General features: G+C 37.0%; 2 protein-coding genes across 5 annotated transcripts in view; one reads left to right on the top strand and one right to left on the bottom strand.

Annotated features, from left to right (window-relative positions):
• Positions 1 to 17,242, bottom strand: part of osmr (oncostatin M receptor) — a 151,812-nt gene that overhangs the window by 35,324 nt on the left and 99,246 nt on the right. The gene's annotated exons all lie outside the window — the stretch shown is intronic.
• Positions 1 to 17,242, top strand: part of rictora (RPTOR independent companion of MTOR, complex 2 a) — an 81,558-nt gene that overhangs the window by 11,039 nt on the left and 53,277 nt on the right. For all 4 annotated transcript variants that reach the window (XR_015490711.1, XR_015490710.1, XR_015490712.1 and 1 more), the window contains exons 4-13: positions 5,335 to 5,399; positions 5,518 to 5,649; positions 9,677 to 9,740; positions 10,148 to 10,274; positions 13,179 to 13,348; positions 14,228 to 14,295; positions 15,202 to 15,269; positions 15,362 to 15,444; positions 15,735 to 15,822; positions 15,918 to 16,008. Coding sequence is in view for 1 of the 4 variants with exons in the window: in XM_087253089.1 (XP_087109215.1) it covers positions 5,335 to 5,399; positions 5,518 to 5,649; positions 9,677 to 9,740; positions 10,148 to 10,274; positions 13,179 to 13,348; positions 14,228 to 14,295; positions 15,202 to 15,269; positions 15,362 to 15,444; positions 15,735 to 15,822; positions 15,918 to 16,008 (956 nt within the window). In the remaining 3 variants the exon portion in view is untranslated. The remainder of the gene's footprint in view (positions 1 to 5,334; positions 5,400 to 5,517; positions 5,650 to 9,676; positions 9,741 to 10,147; positions 10,275 to 13,178; positions 13,349 to 14,227; positions 14,296 to 15,201; positions 15,270 to 15,361; positions 15,445 to 15,734; positions 15,823 to 15,917; positions 16,009 to 17,242) is intronic.

The raw sequence follows: 17,242 nt of genomic DNA, 5'->3' as shown, positions 1-17,242 counted from the left end.
GGTCAGCAGCTCACGTCACTTGTGATTTTTCCCGGCCGCGAAAACATTATATGAAGACAAAAATGACATTATTAGGTGAAATATACCTTAAAAGTATTTAACATTATACATTATGTGACTCATTCAACATCATTTGGAGGTGTCAGTGTCACTGAGCAACGTGTGTGAAAGAATGAAAAGACTCGTGCAGCCGCCTTTTCTTCTCTCCTGAACTTGAAAATATGATTGACAGAATCGTAGAAATGCTGGATTAAGATCGTCTAGGGCGTCGAATTGAGATCGCGATCTTTTAACGATTAATTGTGCAGCTCTATTAAATAGCAAATCTATTTGCACCACTTTGTGGACTCATGGATTTGCCAGTCTTGTAAGAAGGTGTGTTAAGGCGCATTGTTGGCACGTTGCAGTTGTGAGGAACTGAAATAGACTGCCGTTGACCAACAAAGGCTGCATTTACACTGCAGATCTTGATGCTCAATTCCGATTTTGTGACATTATCTGATTTTTTTGGTGACCTGCTTATATCATCTCTTAAAAGTGACTCGTATTTCTATTCCTGTGTGTAATCTGTTCGCATTTTTTGACAAACTGTTTTACTATTGTTTATGACAGAAAGGTTCTCATTTGTCCATTTTTTGTATATAGATGCTTTATTAAACCTTTAGGCATCTAAAGGCTGATTAATACTTCTGCGTCAAGCGCACGTGTATGCTACGGCGCAGCCTACGCGCCGACGCATAGCCCTACACTGTGGCCGTCGACGACACATAGCGCAAGCTTTGTGATTGGTCAGCTTGGTAGCGCTGACGAGTCAGGGCGGAACCGAGAGCCGTGCAAGCAGCGCAAGCACAATGGAGCGATTGTTTATAAGTGTGGAGTCCCGTGAAGGAGCTCCGGATAGAAAGTTTTGTTTTGTGTTTACCTCATAGTTAAAGTTGTTGCACGTCCGCCGATTCCTGCCTTAAAATGAGCGAGTTTGGGCCACTTGTACATTCAGGAAGCGTTCAGAAAAAACAAAGCAGCAGTGAAGAAACTCGACACAGAGGAACATTTACACCTCACTGCCCACTAGTGTTTTAGAAGTGTTAATGCAGACCAACAGAGACAGCGCGCAGAAGTATAAATGCACAGCTACGCACGTTGCATGCGCCGTAGGTTACGCCGGTCACTTGACGCAAAAGTATAAACCAGGCTTTAGGCCCAATCCCAATTCTATTTTTGTACCCCTACCCCTTCCCCTTGGCCCTTACAACTGAGGATAAGGGGAAGGGCTTTAAAATTTACCCCTAGGAATTGGGACAGCACTACAGTACCTGCACACGTCATCATATGTCCTCGCGATTTCTTGCTTCATATAAGATCAGACGATCGCGACTGCTGGAGTGATTCCAGTTGTGGTATTTTTTGATATTTATCTTCAGGAAATCACTGAAGGCATATATTATGTTATCATAATGATCTAATGTGGCAATAAGATCGTAATACTGTGCATTTAACACAGTGACCATATTCATCAATGTAAACACACACAAAAAAAAAACACTAACATTATAGCAGACACTGTAAAAAGCTCATTGACAGCTACTAGACTTTTCTGACAGGGTATTCCAGTGTCATCGGGTGTCAGAATGTTGTAGGACTGCTGTACAGGAGTTATGATTAGGGTTCATAGATCTCGAATAAATCGTGAAATCTATCGTTTTTTTTTGTTTTTTTTTTTTAAAGCATGATGGTAAAACTTGAACTCGGTTATGAATATACTAAAACATGTATGTTTGTTGTAAAAATTTGTAATAATGACAAAAAATACTAATTTGTGGATCTTCTTACTTTCGGGTGCAGCTGTTGAGTATTCTGGGAATTTTTTCTTACCCCTTGGTTTCAATTGTGGTCCTGAAAAGTCTTCGTTTGAAGGGGTGTATACCCTTAGCCCTACGCCTTCAAGCTAAAGAGAATTGGGACACCACTACCCCTTCACAGGCACACGCAAAACGAGGGGTAGGGGTAAGGGCTAAGGGGTAGAATTGGGATTGGGCCTTAATGTAATGTTCATGGCATCATTTATGCATGTGATGTATGCACTAGTTTTAAATTAGTTTATATTGGTTACGTGGTGGACATTGCGCTCTCTCGCTCTCGTCAACATGCTTAAATACCTGTGCTATATGACAATATTAAAGCTGTTTCAGTCCTCGTGTATGAGATTTAAGGTTTGCGACTCTGCCGAAGTCTGTTCTGAAAGGAAAGTGTCAGACATGACATTATTCGCTATGGTTTTTAATGAGACGCAACTTGATTGATAGGTAAAAAAATCCAATCTACCTGCTTACACTGCAGACACGAGGACATAGATCCAATTCATATCGGATAAATTTCCACATATGAACAAGACCTGAATCTGATTTGAGTAAATCGGAATCCATGTGATTTGTTCCTGCTTACACGTACATGGGCCATATCCGATCCTCACGGGAGAAAAAAATATCGGAATTGAGTCACTTGAACAGTGCAGTGTAAATGCGGCCTAAAAGCTGAGCTGAGCACTTTAGTTATGTGCCTATGCAGGTCCAAACGCTTACACATTGCTTAACACACAGGATGTACAGCAATACACAAATATTTTTGCACATGAAAACAAATTAAAACATTAAAACAATACAAAAATGATTATTTTCTACATAAATATAAAAAAACACTGCCTCCATGCCCTCATCTCGGGGGGCTTTTTTCAGTTTATTCATGACAATTTGCATTTGTATAATGTTTTTATTATTAGTATTATTTATTAATCATATTTATATTTGTTTTAATAAAAACAAGTTTAGATTTGTCCACCTATCAGGTTTTGGAAAAGTCTGCATCACCATATGCTGCATAAGAATAGGATGTGTGTTTGGATATAACTCAGTGTTTTGACCACACTTCAGTATTATTGTTCATTTATTCGTTTGCTGGAAATTAGAACTGAATTTAGAAATGGTTTTGAAACAAATCTTGGTCACTTTATTTTGATGGCCCGTTTGTTGAATTTAAGTCACATTGCATTTACATGCCAACTAATTCTCATTAGATTATAAGTAGACTGTTTGGTTGAGGTTAGGGTTGGGGTTAGTGTAAGTTGACATGTACTTACAAAGATTGGTTTAATGCACGTTATGCTCAAAACACACCCAAAGCATATTAAGAGAATAAACACAACCCTGTTAGACCATGGGCAAGGGCGCAGAGCGTATTTTTCATCCTTAAAAAATCAAAGGTGGATTTGGACATGCCCTTAATGCTTTTGCGCCCTGCGCCTTAGACTTTGCACCTAGATCATTAAAATAGAGCCTCAGATTTCACAAGCTGTATTTATTTTAAGACTTTTATAATAATATAAATTGCACCGTTTTATACAATTACAGTGAAAGTAAACACTTTCAAGATGATTTTTTTTTTCAGTGAACATGCATTCAGAGTTTTATTTATTTTTATTTTGTGTTATATCAGTTCATATAATTATGTCATATAATTACCCACTTTAGGCTGGTGGGTTGCAGTTTATTGCTGTTATTTGCGTAAGGTCGCTGCATCTGCTAGATTAGTCTAGCTCTCTAAGCTAGTTCTGTCATTGTTGACATTTACAGTAATGAACATGTTTGCGGCTAGGTCACCTCGTTTGTCAGAAAACAGCAAAGTTTTATCTGTAACAGTCATAAATATGTACAGTGTTTATATCTATGGGTAATAGTTGCTTTCATATGCACATCTTATCCATTACTTCTCACTGTAAGAAATATAAGGTGTGTTGCGCAGTTTCAAATGGTCGACTTGCGGTGAATGTGTGACTGAGAGCCCTGAATTAGGCTGTTTTTGACAGGTGTGTTTGTGCGTCTGTTGTTGTTTTTTTTTTTTGGACGCCTTCTCATACTTTACCTTCTTATCAAATCTTTTGACCAATCAAATGCTCTCTAGTGTCTGACATGCCCCGCCCCTTTCAAGATGCTTTTCATTTGCTACTCATTTGATGCGCTTGTGCTCAACCACTCTCACTGGCAGAGCTGTATGAGAAACGAAATGCTGTTGGCAGTTTTTCTGAAAGGGGTTGAGCTACTGTATGCCCCACACTGTTTTCACGTTTTAGTTGAGATCACGTCAAATTTCAAATAAATATTAAAAAACAATACACATTTCAAATCACTTCACGGGACTTTTAAAGGTGGGAATCTTTTAGCACTTCACAATCTGATCTGACACTGTGAGTCACGATTTGATTATTTGATTCCAAAACGATTCTTGACCTATTTCTTTCAACTTTACTTATTTACAAAAAAAGTTTCTATGGTTTTGTTTATGATTGGAATCTATTATTGATTTTATTACCAAAGTCACATTCAGCATGAACAAGATCTGAACAAGATCTGAACATTGAAATGTCAGATTACTAGCAGTTATAAAGAGCAAACAGTTCTTATTCCAAAAAGAGAGCATTGCATTTTGTTTTGCTTATAACCTTCTAACTAAGAAATCTCTTCAAAGAAAATATGTTTATGTTAAAGTTATATTTGGAAATGATGTTGAAATTGTTTTTAGTTCAGAGCCAGGTGTAAAACCCTGATGTATGTTTTTACTGGGATAAATTTAATGTATCAACTGAATAAAAAATATAAAATTCAAGCTTACCCCAAACTTTTTAACACTGAGGTTTATATGAAAGTGCTCATTGTGTGAATCACTATGTCCATATACAGTGGGGCAAATAACTATTCAACACATCACTGTTGTTCTCAGAAGACATATTTCTAAAGTTTTGCGTAATAAAATGAAATGACGCAAGGAAAAAGTATTAAACACATGAAGAAAGAGAGGTGTCGAAAGGCAGTGAAAGCCCAGACAGCAGCTGAAGTCTCACAGTAGTTCTTCAGCAACCCTCTGCCCTTCCAACATCTACATTTGCAGGATGATGAAGATGAAACCAGGGTGGACATTTCAGCAAGACAATGATGCAAAACACAGCCAAGGAAACTCTCAAATGCTTTTAGAGAAGGAAAATCAAGCTGTAGAATGGCCCAGCCAATCACCTGACTTGAATACAAAATAATGAGCAGATTTGATAGACGAGACCCACAGAATCATCAAGATTTTGACGCTCACACCCAAGAAATGCTGGTGACTACATTTCCCCCCCCCCCCCCCCCCCTCCATTTGTATTGTTTGGGTTGTCAACAGCTCCTTTAGAAATTAAATTCCCAGGAAAATACATGACGTGTTCAATACTTAATTCCCTCACTGCATATTACCATTAAGAATAAACAGATTGTACATTGATGTCTTTTTTTAAAATCTTTTTTTCAGCTCCTGAACAGTGTAAGTCATTGTGAAGAAAAGTTAGGATTTACACATGAGGAAATCATCATTTGGTAAGTAGAATTTTTTTTTCCAGAAATGTTGCTTTTTTTTCTGACTACACTTGTCCACTGGCTATCCCAACATTCTGATCTGAATCACAGTTTTTGCTCTTTATTTTGATCATTTTAGTCTGCGTGTGGCGTTGCTGAACGAGGTGAAGGAGGTTCGGGCTGCGGGTTTGAGAGCACTGAGGTATCTGATCCGTGACAGCAGCATCCTCCAGAAAGTTCTTCAGCTGCAGGTGGATTACCTGATCTCCAGGTGAGTTTGCACACCTGATTCGGTTCTTTGTCTTCTTTTTCCTCATTTTGCAAAACACTTAGGGTCAAATTTGTTTTTTTTTTGTTTTGTTTTTTGAGAAGCAACAAAAATATCACAAATTACTGTGATTAGTGCTGAGCAATGATCAATCGCAATGAATCTACCTAATTGAACCATATGGTGGCCGGATAGTGCAAAACAACATTACAAAGTGTCAAACACTTTTACGAAGCTCACGACAAATTTACATTTTGAAAAATATTTTTACAGATCATAAGACACAATTACATAGGAAAAACGACTTTACCAAGGATGAAACAAATTTACAATTTGAAAAAAAAATTAACGAGACGCAAAATACTTTTACCAGTTCCAAAACAAATTTACAATAGCCCCTTTCACACATACAGACCTTTCCGCAATTTTCCGAAAAGGTTGTGTGTGTGAACAGGCCCTTTTTGTAAATACCGGCAAATTCATTCTGGCTATTTTCCGGAAAGAGAAGTTGTAAGATTACCAGTAATTTGCCGGAACGCTCCGCTGTGTGAATGCAGAAGGAAGATTGCCGGAAAGAGCGCGTGCACGTCTAGAACGTGCTGACGTGAGACGTCTGTTTTAGCCAATCAGAACAGTCAGACGCATTCACGTCCGCGCGGTTTATGAAAATAAAAACCTTTGAATATTTTTCCAGACACATTTAGATGCTAGATGTTAGTCAGATAACATTTATATGTTTCTTCTTAATGCCAACCGTGTAAATAAATATCGATAATATGCTTATGATAAGCCGTTGTTTGTTTATCTTCAAGCTCTGCGTTACGTGTACCCGTGAGTCAGCTGGTGAGCGCCATCACACACACACACACACACACGCACATCATGAACATCTCGACATGCGAAAGTGTTTCTCTATATGTTTTCATCGAAGTTGGTCACAATACTGATCCATCCAGAGTTTGTAATGTAGTCAAATGTTTACAAATACAAGCACAGCCGTTTAGAGCTCATTTCTGGTTAATGATGTCAGAATTTAAAAGTATTTTGGAATGGATGTGTGAACAGTCTTTTCCGGAAAAATTCCGTAACGTCCCCGCCTGTGTGAACAGCGATTTTTTTTTTTTTTTTTTTTTTTTTTTTTTTTTTTTTTTTTTTTTTTTATTTACCGGTAAAGTCGTTCCGTAAATTTTCCGGATATTTACCGGTATCTCTGTGTGAAAGGGGCTAATGACAGATTCTTCACGGAAAGGGAATGTACCACATATTTTGAAACCTATTTTAGGGTCAATATTATTAGCCCCCCTTAAGCAATAAATATTTTTTGATTGTCTGAAGAAGAAACGATTGTTATACAATGACTTGCCTAATTACCCTAATTAAGCCTTTGAATCGCACTTTGAATCTGAATGCTTGTATTTTGAAAAATATCTAGTAAAGTATGGCAAAGATAAAAGAAATCAGTTATTAGAAATGAGTTATTAAAACTATTATGTTTAGAATAATAGTTGGCGGGAAAGGGTCGCTAATAATTCAAGAGGGCTAATAATTCTGACTTCAACTGTATATAGTTATTTTCCTACCTGTAAATAAGGAAAGTGAAATAAAAACAATAGAATAAAAATATAAAACAAACTGTGCTTTAAGCATCTTCACTGTAAGAAAAACACTTTAACTACAACAGTCCTTCATTTAAGAGCAGTGAGGGATTTTCTCTTTAATGGTTTCTCTTCCACATTGGATTCTCAAGTTGTTTGTTTATTACACAAATCAGGGTTAATATGAATAATCACTAAACACCGCGAATTGACCATTAAAGCGCTCACATTAGGATAACGTCAGATGTATCTGCTCGGCTTGTCTCTGAGGCTTAGTGCACAGTGTGCGAATGAGACCGAATGCTGCCCGCATGCTGTGTGTGCGTGCGCTGGAAACATGCGGTCTCAATCGCGCTTTTAAAAACATGTATGATTGGAATGTACATCAATGAATAATTTGCATCCCGTGCAGCAAAAGTTACATTACAGCACATGCTTTGTCATTTTCACGTGAAACTGAGTTTTGCAGAGCAACAAATGTGTGCAACTGAAAAGGGGGTGGTATATGATGCAGTAATTGTTTTATCTCGATTAATGGTTTTTCATAATCGTTAGAAGCCAAAATCGAAACTGAATTTTCGATTAATTGCACAGCCCTAATACAGTATACACTTTATGTGCATATTTGGACATTTTGTGCTGTCCGCAATGCACTTTTGCTCATGCAGGTCAGTTTAGGACCATGATCTTTTCACACTGGAAATCGGATATTGGCCACATTTATAACAACAATGTGAACAGCCATGCAAAACAATCAGATCTGAAGAAAAAATCAGATTTAAGCACTAAGCCTCACAGTGTTAAGGTAGCAATTTTCAAATAGACTAACGGGTCCGGGTCGGTGTCTGTGCAGCACATTTATGGGTCTCTTTGGGTTTTAATTTTTGGAGTTGCGAAGATCTCTACTTTCAACTTAAGCTGAATATTGAGTAGGGGGTGGGGCTTTATTTTTACGCATCAGTGCCTCATAGCAAACTAACGGTAAAAAGGGCGTGGTTAAGAATGATGACGTCAACTAAAGGATCCAAACTCCAAAATGGTCAGACTTTGAATAAAGATTACCAAAGCAAACTTGCATTGATGAATTGTTCACCTAAAGAATAACAATGCGCTAGCTGTTAATTCAGTTAATGTTAATTTTGACTTTAAAGTCTACATAAACCGGAATCTGCCGCTGTTTTTTATTTATTTATTTATTTATTTTTGTAATAATATATAATTGAGAAAACGGTGGCTCTGGCTTGTTTTTTACTAGTGTTAGCTGATTGGATTTAGTAAATTTCATTTAGAAAGATCAGGAAAAGGGTTTGGGGAGAGTTATTACAACCTAACAGACTCCTCCTCCTTACCATTTCTGTTTGTTGTCAAAACTGACAGTTGGAGGGTTGTGGTTAAGTATGTTCAAAGAGCTTAGAATCACCAAGAGGCGACACTCAATAGACATTCCATTGCAACAGCAGCGCCCAGCAGCAGCCCCAGATTCCGCCATTTTGGATTGAAAGCGATTAGCTGTCTATTGGATCTTATTGCTGTTGCGATGGCAAGCAGCTGCTTTATTTATTTATTCATTCATTTAAAAAGTGCATTAAAACTGGGATACAACCTGAAAGATGACAATACAACACTTACTATCACAATCATCAGCACTTTTAATAGTTTATTTTACAGACTTAATATGCTCTTGTTCTATTTTCATTCCAAAATGGCCGCTGCGCCATCTAGTGGCTGTTTCCCAAATCGCACTAGAGTGTCGCCTCTCTGTGCTTCTATGCCCTTTGGTATGTTAGCCACGCCCAATACCTCAGACAGACGTAAGCTGCATCCCAAATTGCATACTCATGCACTATTCAACGCCATTTTGTAGTATAAACAGTGTAAGTAGTGCGTTCACACTGGAAACTCTAACAATAATAAGTGCACTTTAATTACCCGGATGATGCACTCATTCAGCCGCTAAAATGAAGTGTGTAATGATGGACACTTCACGCACTCAACGACCGTAGGTTTGCTCACGTAGCTGAAGGGGCGGAGCTATCTCAGAATTTCACTGAAAACAAACAGGAAGTGTTACAGATTTCAATCAAAGATTATTACGGCAAACTATTTATTATTTCTTGATGACATGCTCAGATGAATTGTTCACCACAAAACCAGCAGTGTGAGCTAACAAAATCAATATGCTAGTTTTCATTTCATGTCTACTTTAAGCTCTGAGTTGACAAATGAACCTTATCAAAATCATTGCTAAATGATTCTAATGTTAAATGCATATTCTGAGAAAATTGCAATATTTTCTGACTTTAGATGCATTTAAACATGTTGTAGAGGACTGTTGCATAATGTTAGGATAAATGAAAATACAATGTGACCTACTTTTTAAAATTTGCTTCTGAAGAGCTTTTAAATGTGTTTCAAGTGTTGGTTTTTGTGTTCAGGTGTATTGACATTCAGCAGAGCAATGAGGTGGAGCGAACTCAAGCCCTCCGATTGGTCAGAAAGGTACGAGTTTTCACTGTAAATCACTGTATATCGTGATGATGCACAATATTATATCATGTCAACTTCAAAAAATTTTACCTCTTACCAACAGGGAAAACCACTTACAATCAAGAATGCATGATTATATGGTGTAATGGCTTCACAGTCAAACAATGTCATTATAATGGAAGTCAATGGGGTTGAAACAGCCCCGAACATAATGAAAGGGTAGTCAATTTGAGTGTATTGTTGAAAATTTTAAGATTTTTCAAAATAAGATTTGTCTCCAAAAATCATCCCATTTGTTGAAACACAGAGAAATTGTGGGCAAATTAAGCCTCATAATCACCCCAGAGTGGATGAAAACACCCCCAACAGCACCCAAAGGTTCAATGATTTAATTTTTCAATCTATTTTTGCCCACTCAGATGATAACGGTGAACGCGCAGCTCTTTCCCAGCTCTGTGACCAACTCTCTGATAGCGGTGGGTAGTGATGGGCTGCAGGAGAGAGATCGCATGGTTCGGGCCTGTATCGCCATCATCTGTGAACTTGGTAAGTTAATAGAAACCTTTTGTTCATTCAAGCTTACATCATTTTTTATGATTCATACTTTTTATTTATCTTTTAGCAATATCAGTTTAAAATCTTTAACTTTTTAACCTTTCCTTCACCCTACCCCAACAGCATCAGTTTGTTATTAGTTGTTACTATCATTTACATTTACATTTACATTTAGTCATTTAGCAGACGCTTTTATCCAAAGCGACTTACAAATGAGGACAAGGAAGCAATTTACACAACTATAAGAGCAACAATGAATAAGTGCTATAGGCAAGTTTCAGGTCTGTAAAGTCTAAATAATCCAGATCATAAATCCAATAAACACAAATAATAATAAAAGCTCAAAAAAGAAACAGAATCAGACTATTTAGTTTTCGTCGGTAGAAACTTGTTTGTCACGAAAATTATCACAACGAAAATTATTCAACGAAATTAACACTGATTGCACACACTTAGGGTTGTTATTGAAGGTTGCTACCGATCACACCAACACAGCAAAGTATCACAATATTTTCCGTGGCAATACTATAAATGCCCATATCGATATATTACAAACATTTTATTATACGATTTGTTTAAATATTTCAATACATTTCTTTACAGTCCACTAGATGGTGGTGTTGAAATTGTTAGTTTTTTTTTTTTTTTTTGGTTAGTGGGTCATCTTCGGTAGTGCTAAATAGGGCTGTGTGATTTGGGGAAATATCTAATTGCAATTTTTTGACAGATATTGCGATTTTGATTTGATTTGCGATTTAATTTTGTAGTCAAGCTTTAGCTCAATAATCTGTATCATAGCTTCTTACTGTTAAAATGAGTGTGAGTTAAAAGCTTGTGCTTCATCCCACTCCACTTTTACTTTTTGTTAATGATATTTTATGTATTATATTTTTGTTTGAAAATAAATAAATCAAATTAAATCAAATCAAAAATGGAACTGAAAAGATGTTTACCTACTCCAACATTTATTCAAATTTGTTTTTAAATATTCACAAATAAAACACTCATTTTTCTCTAGAGCAAACGGTAAACACAGATACAATGACCTTACCTTTCTGTTTTCAAGTTCAACTAAAATTAGGGAAATAGTATAAAAGCAAAAAAATCATAATTATAAAAATTAAGGGCGTGAACCTACACTGGTCTCATGGTTCGGTTACAATTATTACGCCATCAATTTGGTTTAGTTTGGTATCTCGGTGCATTGACGATGCTTTTCATACATAAGTAGATTTTTTCTTCACAACACAAGAATTTTTTTTATTAAAAATCTATAAATATAATAATATTTATATATTATTTTTAATACAATTTTGTCCTTTAATACAGCAGTCAGATTTATGAACTGTATCTTTAATTTGACCTGCTCAAAGAAAACTCTCTTTCTGAAACTCCAGCACATGCACAGAAGACAGCACGAGCAATTATAGCAAATAAACTAACGTAAATATTATCCTGCTTGCTTTTTGAGCACTGTCAAGCGAGTTTTTACAACTCTATGATTGGTCGTTGTCTTCACCCACACAACAGAAAGGGCTGCGATTGGCTTTAGAAATAAAAGCGCTGCTCACCGATGAGTGACGGGGGAAGAACAGCCAATGTTACAATCTATCTCAGGTAATCCTTAATACACACAGTGGAGAAAACTCGCACCTCAGGCACGCTCGTGTCTGGATGCACAAGTATCGCTTTAACAGCCGAGAGGAGGGGAAAAGTTACCTCACGAACACGCCAGCGGGTCAAGTGTGAGATAGAGAGGCAGAGATGGATTTTTACAGCATTTCTCCATAGTAGTGAAATAGCAGCTCATGTGCTGTGCCTTCTTCAGTGTCAGTGAAAGACAGTCCAGCAAACTCACAAGCAGTTGAACTGTACCTTTTTAGGAGTAGGAGCGTTTTATTTACTTGTCCTGGCCTCCTTCACCATAGTATTCTACTGCGACATCACGCACAGGAGATAAATGACGTTAGTACATAACCGGTTATGATCTATTACTGAACCGATATTGAACTGTCTCCATCTGCATCGCAGTGCACCGAAGAAACAATTAATTTTGACACCCTACTAAAAATACAGAACACTCAGCAAACTATCATGGCTCTGAAATGGTAATTTGCTGTTGCTTGCTACTAGATTGAGTGTCACTGGCAATACTTTCAGTTGACTTTTTAGTAAGACACTCCTCAAATAGCCGCTTGTGGAGCTTTTTAAGGTGATGATTGTTGAATTTTCTCGTGGTGTAGCAACAATTCTTAATAGTCACCTGTTTTTGTTTGTTGTCTGTGACCAAATATTTCAAAAATATTCCCATATTACAGATGTCCTGTTGTTCTTTGATATTAATTCGTCTATTAATGCTTCTGAAGTGGAAAATGCCATCAGCCCACACGTTCGCGCTTTCCTGCTTGTTTTTTTTTAAATATATTTTTTATTGTAGGAGTTCCACATAGTTTGGTTGCACAATTCTGATTGGGCAGAATGAAAGTGTGCTCACTCAATTGGCTAGTAAGACTATCACACACAGATGGCAGTCATGGATTTGCTCTTAATGGGGGAAATTAAATAATACATATATATTTCATATCGCAGCCTCTTGTGATTAGAAAATCGCAACGTTTCAAATCATGATTGTGATTCGATTTCGATTAATGTCACAGCCCTAGTGCCAAACATGGCAACATTGTGGAAAGGTGCTTGCTACATTTTTGACAGGTTTCAATGAAGGGGTTGATTAAGATTGTCTAATCTACATCAGTGTGAAACGAGCTAGGCCTCAGCTCTTGCCGATATCACCACCTGCCTTAGATATACAAATCGTCAATCAACACAACCTTAGTAGTTTGTCATGTACACGTTCGTTTGTTTGATTTGGTTTGACTCTCTGTTGTGGTCCAGCACTGAAGAACCCAGAGGTGGTGGCGCAGCGAGGAGGTCTGAGCACCATCCTGAAGAACGTGATCGACTGTCAGCTGAGCCGCATCAACGAGGCCCTGATCACCACCATCCTGCACCTGCTCAATCACCCTCATACGCGCCAGTTCATACGCGCTGATGTTGAGCTGGAGGTAAACAAACACATGCTCATGAGGATTCCCATTAGTATTTGGCTTTTGGTCATTCCCTGTTGACATCTTCTCTCTGCTGCCCATATAACCAAAACAAATATACTGTTGAAATGATTGGCCCTCCTGTAAATTTATTTATTTATTTATTTTATTTTTTTCCAAATGATATTTAACCATTATCATCCTTAGCGCGACAGTCCATTACTGGATCCTAACTGCCTCACGTAATTTCCGCCAATGTTCTCTGTCCCGGTCAACTGCCCACCAATTCCTTATTCCTAAAACATTGGCGTCACTGCTAATGCAGTCTCGCCATCTTGGTTTAGGCCTTCCCACTTTTCTTTTGCCTACCGGGTCAGTGCTGAAGATTTTTTTTGGAATGGCATTTTTATCCATGCGTATGACGTGTCCTACCCACCTTAGCCTCGCAAGTCTGATATATTTAACTAATAATGTTTAACAGAACAAGAAATTTTTTCACAGTATTTTCTATAATATTTTCTTTTCTTCTGGAGAAAGTCTTATTTGTTTTGTTTGGGCTAGAATAAAAGCTTTTTAATTTTTTAAACCATTTTAGTGTCAATATTATTAGCCCCCTTAAGCAATGTTTTATTTCAGTTGTCTAAAGAACAAAACAATGTAATGCAATGACCTACCTGATTACCCTAGTGAAGCCTTTAAATATCACTTTAAGCTCTAGAGAAGTGTCTTGAAAATATCTAGTTAAATATTATTTACTATCATCATGACAAAGATAAAATTAGAATTATTAGAAATGAGTTATTAAAACTATTATTCAGGAGGGCTAAACATTTTGACTTCTACTGTATGTTAAACAAAACTAAAATTATATAAAATATGTTTGTTTTTTTCCTCCAGCAAATCCTTGCACCTTACACTGACTTTCACTATAGACACAATCCTGAAACCGCCGAGGCACAAATCAAGTAAGTTCTAGATTTTGATGCACACTGCAGTTTAAAGTTTCGGAAGGATTATAGTGTTTTAACCCTTTGACAGAAGTCTCTTATGCTCACCAAGGCTTAAAATGTTTAATCAAAAATAAAGTAAATCTACTGTGTCATTTATATTTATATGCAAGAATTATTTAAATAAAATAACAACAATAAAAAATTATATTTATTATCATCATTATTAAGCTGGAAGGGCATCTGCTGCATAAAACATATGCTGGATAAGTTGGTGGTTCATTCCTCTGTGGCCACCCCTGATTATTAAAGTGACTAAGCCGAAAATAAAATGAATGAACGAAATATCATTATTTATTATAATTTAATATTATTATACATTTTTTGTCCTATTTATATTTATTTATTTATTTAATTTTATACTGTGAAATTTATATTCATTTTAATTTAATTTAGATTGGAGGTTAAAAGGACATTTAAGTTACAGTAAAAGCATTTATATTGTTTTTTAAATCTCACTGTTGAAAAAGCACGAATGGTTTTCAGCATTGATGATAATAATAGCCATATTTAGTCATTCATAATTAATAATTGTGAATAATTGAGTGGCATATCAGCATTTTAAAATGTTTTTGTAACCAGTCACACTGAAGACTGGAGTAATGGCTGCTGAAAGAATTGCTCAAATAAAAATTAATACATTTTTAAAACCTTTACTGTATTTTTATCAAATAAATGCGCCTTTGTGAACGCAAAATAAAACAATTTAAACATCTTTATACATTTTTATTACCAGAAGTAGATGTAAATTGCACTTAAACGTTGCACCACTTTAGTTTACATATGATCTCTGATTGATCTGCAGTGTCCTGTTATCATGTGCATTATTGTCAAAAATGTTTTATGATTCATTTTGTTTCTCAGGGAGGACAGAGAAGCTCGTTTTTTAGCCAGTAAAATGGCCATCGTGGCAGCGTTTCGCTCATGGTCAGGTATGAACTCTAATGCATCTTCATTTTAAAATGACGAAAGAATCCCTCGTTGCTTCTTCTCTTCATCCCTCGCTTCTGCTGTTCTCCTGCAGGTATTATAAACCTGTGTAAATCCGGGAACTCAGGGGTCCAGTCTTTGATAGGCCTGCTCTGTATACCAAACATGGATGTCAGGGTGAGTTATTAATACTATAACTGCATAGGCTATCATGGGAAATAAGTTTGTCAGATTCTGAATCCTTCATCTGCAGGGTTCGCACGGGTGCTTGAAATCCTTGAAAATGCATGAATTGTGTTCCATTTATAATTTATCTTTATAAATAATCACCTATTTAAATGAAATAAAACCATGTTTTTGCTTTTGCATGATGACTCAAAGTGAGTTATTTAATTCATGACTGAACGAGCAAGTTTTGAACGAGCACAGAAAGGCTAATAATTCTGACTTCAACTGTATGTCACCAGAAAGCCTTATTAGAAGTTCTGTACGAGATCTTCAGATTGCCTGTCCCATTAGTGACTGGAGATTTTGAGGAAGCCTTGCACAGCGTGGGTAAGACACGCCTCCATTCATAAAAATGCCTCACTGGCTGCTACTCTTACAATCTTTCAGTGTGGGATGTGTTTCATGATGTTGGTGCCGTTCAGATCCCAGCAGGTTTCAGGACAGCTGGAGACTCTCTGACGGGTTTGTTGCAGCAGAAGCCAAAGTCATATTGCCTCACAGAGCGCGATCCAGGTGCGTTCGATTACAAATTTGTGCTTAACCTTTCTAAATATCAAAAATGAATGATGGGGTTTCCATTCAACTGAGCGTTACGTTAGTAAATGTCCTGCTTGAGACCACGAAGTGAATTATTTTGGCTTTTTAAGGATTTTCTTCTGGTTATTGACTTTTTTTGGTAAATTGACATGTTTTCCATTAGTCCTATTTTTCAAATGTCAGTTTAAAAATGACTTTGGGGACAACAGGAACACTTTAGCAATACACTAATACACTTAATTGAAAATGTATTACACACATAGGCATCGCTTTCTTGAAAAATACACTATGTATTGAATAACTGCAGGTAAACTATGTTTATATGTTATCCACCCTATATACATTTATGATTTTGAGTGTAATTTTATAGCATGCACCTTTTGTAAAGCTGATTTGGAACAATAATTATCATAAGCTAACTTAAAGGGCCACGAAACCCCCTTGTTTCAGCTGGGTGTTTTCACACCTCTACTTAAAGTCAGGACAGTGGGCGTGTCCAGCTCTGTTTAGGGGGGAGTGTCGGAGGAGTAAAAGAGGGGTGATATCAGAGTGTCGATTTGGGCATGTACTGATTTTCAGAGTCAAAACACACACACACACATTGGGGAGAAAGTGACTGTGTTTACATGGACATCAGTAATCGAATGATTCGACAAATTATTAAATGGTGTTCTTTAACTGCAGTTTGGCTCTTTCATTCAGGAATTTCATTCACACCCTTCGTGACAAACGAGATATTTGATTCGAGGAACTGCTCTAAGCATGTATTTTTCATGCAATGTTCGTTACCGCAAGGCGAATGAGAGAAAAAAAACCTCTGCGTTTCCCGGAAACTTAGATGCACTCGGCAGGTAGCGTCAGAAAGCCGTGTGTGTTATTCCGGTCACAAATTGTGGTGACAAAATTCCTACACGATGGTAAGTTTGATTGTGGTGCTAACATGTTTACACTCTGTGTAATAGTTAGATCGATACAAACTAACTTTGCCATCTGAATAAACAAAGGCCACTGGTCGCTCACTCACCAAATCTGTAGAGACAGGACAATCAACACCAACTAGAGCCGCGTCTTTGTTAAGAGGAGGCGAGCAGCAAATCCAAATCACACCATTTCCAGATGAGAAAAGCTCTTGGGTAAACAATGTTCCTTAGACGCGTATTGTTGTGGAGCGTTGCATGCACTGTAATCCACACGTGAGTCCAGCTGCACT

The sequence above is a fragment of the Danio rerio genome, chromosome 5 (genome assembly GCF_052040795.2).
Source record: "Danio rerio strain M-AB ecotype USA chromosome 5, GRCz13ab, whole genome shotgun sequence".
NCBI classification, from domain to species: domain Eukaryota; kingdom Metazoa; phylum Chordata; class Actinopteri; order Cypriniformes; family Danionidae; genus Danio; species Danio rerio.
The sequence above is the reverse complement of the archived record's forward strand: the minus strand, read 5'-3'. Positions and strand labels throughout refer to the sequence as shown.